Source organism: Rhea americana, unplaced genomic scaffold (assembly GCF_003343005.1).
Source record: "Rhea americana isolate MKP2758 unplaced genomic scaffold, rheAme1 scaffold_713, whole genome shotgun sequence".
Classification (NCBI taxonomy): domain Eukaryota; kingdom Metazoa; phylum Chordata; class Aves; order Rheiformes; family Rheidae; genus Rhea; species Rhea americana.
The window spans coordinates 26228-27361 of record NW_028186883.1 but is presented as its reverse complement, the minus strand read 5'-3'; the positions used below and the strand labels follow the sequence as shown (position 1 = coordinate 27361).

General features: G+C 66.0%; 1 protein-coding gene across 1 annotated transcript in view; it reads right to left on the bottom strand.

Moving 5' to 3' along the window:
* The window catches only part of LOC146586107 (creatine kinase M-type-like), a 4949-nt gene that overhangs the window by 1610 nt on the left and 2205 nt on the right, over positions 1 to 1134 (bottom strand). Inside the window, exons 3-4 of the mRNA XM_085321835.1 lie at positions 697 to 979; positions 206 to 329 (exon numbers count right to left, since the gene is read on the bottom strand). Of these exons, the coding sequence (XP_085177961.1) occupies positions 206 to 329; positions 697 to 979 (407 nt within the window). The remainder of the gene's footprint in view (positions 1 to 205; positions 330 to 696; positions 980 to 1134) is intronic.

Sequence of the window (1134 nt, the reverse complement as noted above, 5' to 3'; positions counted from 1 at the left end):
CCTATGTCTCCATGTCAGGACATGTGCCCAACGCCTCCTGACCTTGATGCCCCCCCCAGTCCCATGTCCCCAAGACCCTCCGTGTCCCCCATATCCCACTATGTCCCCATATCCTCCAAAGCCTCCTCACCACATCCATGTCCCCAAGACCCTCCATGTAACCCAAGACTCCCTGTGTCCCCCATGCCCCCCCCAATGCCCCCACCTTCTTGAGGCCGACGCAGAAGCGCCTGAACACTTCCTTCATGTTGCCGCCCTTCTCCATGGAGATGACACGGAGGTGGTCCTCCTCGTTCACCCACACCAGGAAGGTCTTGTTGTCATTGTGCCTGCGGGGACACACTCAGTGCCGGCCCGGGGACCCGCAGTGTCCATCTACCCCCCCCCCATGCAAACACTGAGCCAATGGCAGGGATCCAGGCATCCTCGGGTGTCCCACCAGGATGAACACCAGCCTCGAGGTGTCCCCTTGCACAGATACTACCACCCAGGTGGGACCCAGAGGTCCAGGGACCCTCAGATGTCCCACCAGGAAGGACCCCCCCCCCCGCTTAGGTGGGACACCAGGATTGAGGTGTCCCCCTTGCACAGACACCGCCGCCCAGGTGGCACCCAGAGGTCCAGGCCCCCTCGGACGTCCCACCAGGAAGGACCCCGCCGTAGGTGGGACACCAGGACTGAGGTCCGGGCACCCACCAGATGCCGCGGGCGTCGGGCCAGTCGCGGGCCATGCCCGAGGCGAGCAGCAGGGGCGACACGGGCTTGTCGAAGAGGAAGTGGTCGTCGATGAGCTGCTGCTGCTCCGCCTCCGTCATGGACTTGAGCGGGTAGTAGCGGCCCTTGAACTCCCCCTCCAGGCTGTTCAGGGCTGAGGGGGCGGGGTCAGCGCCGGGCCACGCCCCCTGCACCGCGCCGGGCCACGCCCATTCCCCCCCAGGCCACGCCCATGCCCGGTCCAGGTCATGCCCACATTGCACCGCCCTGTCACGAGCCACGCCCACACATTCCTGACCACGCCCACCTCCGGCCACGCCCCACTGACGTGCCAGGCTCCGCCCATTTCCATTGACGGTCACAGCCACGCCCACATCAAGCCATCCAGGCCACGCCCCCTCCACCGCCCCCACACCACCT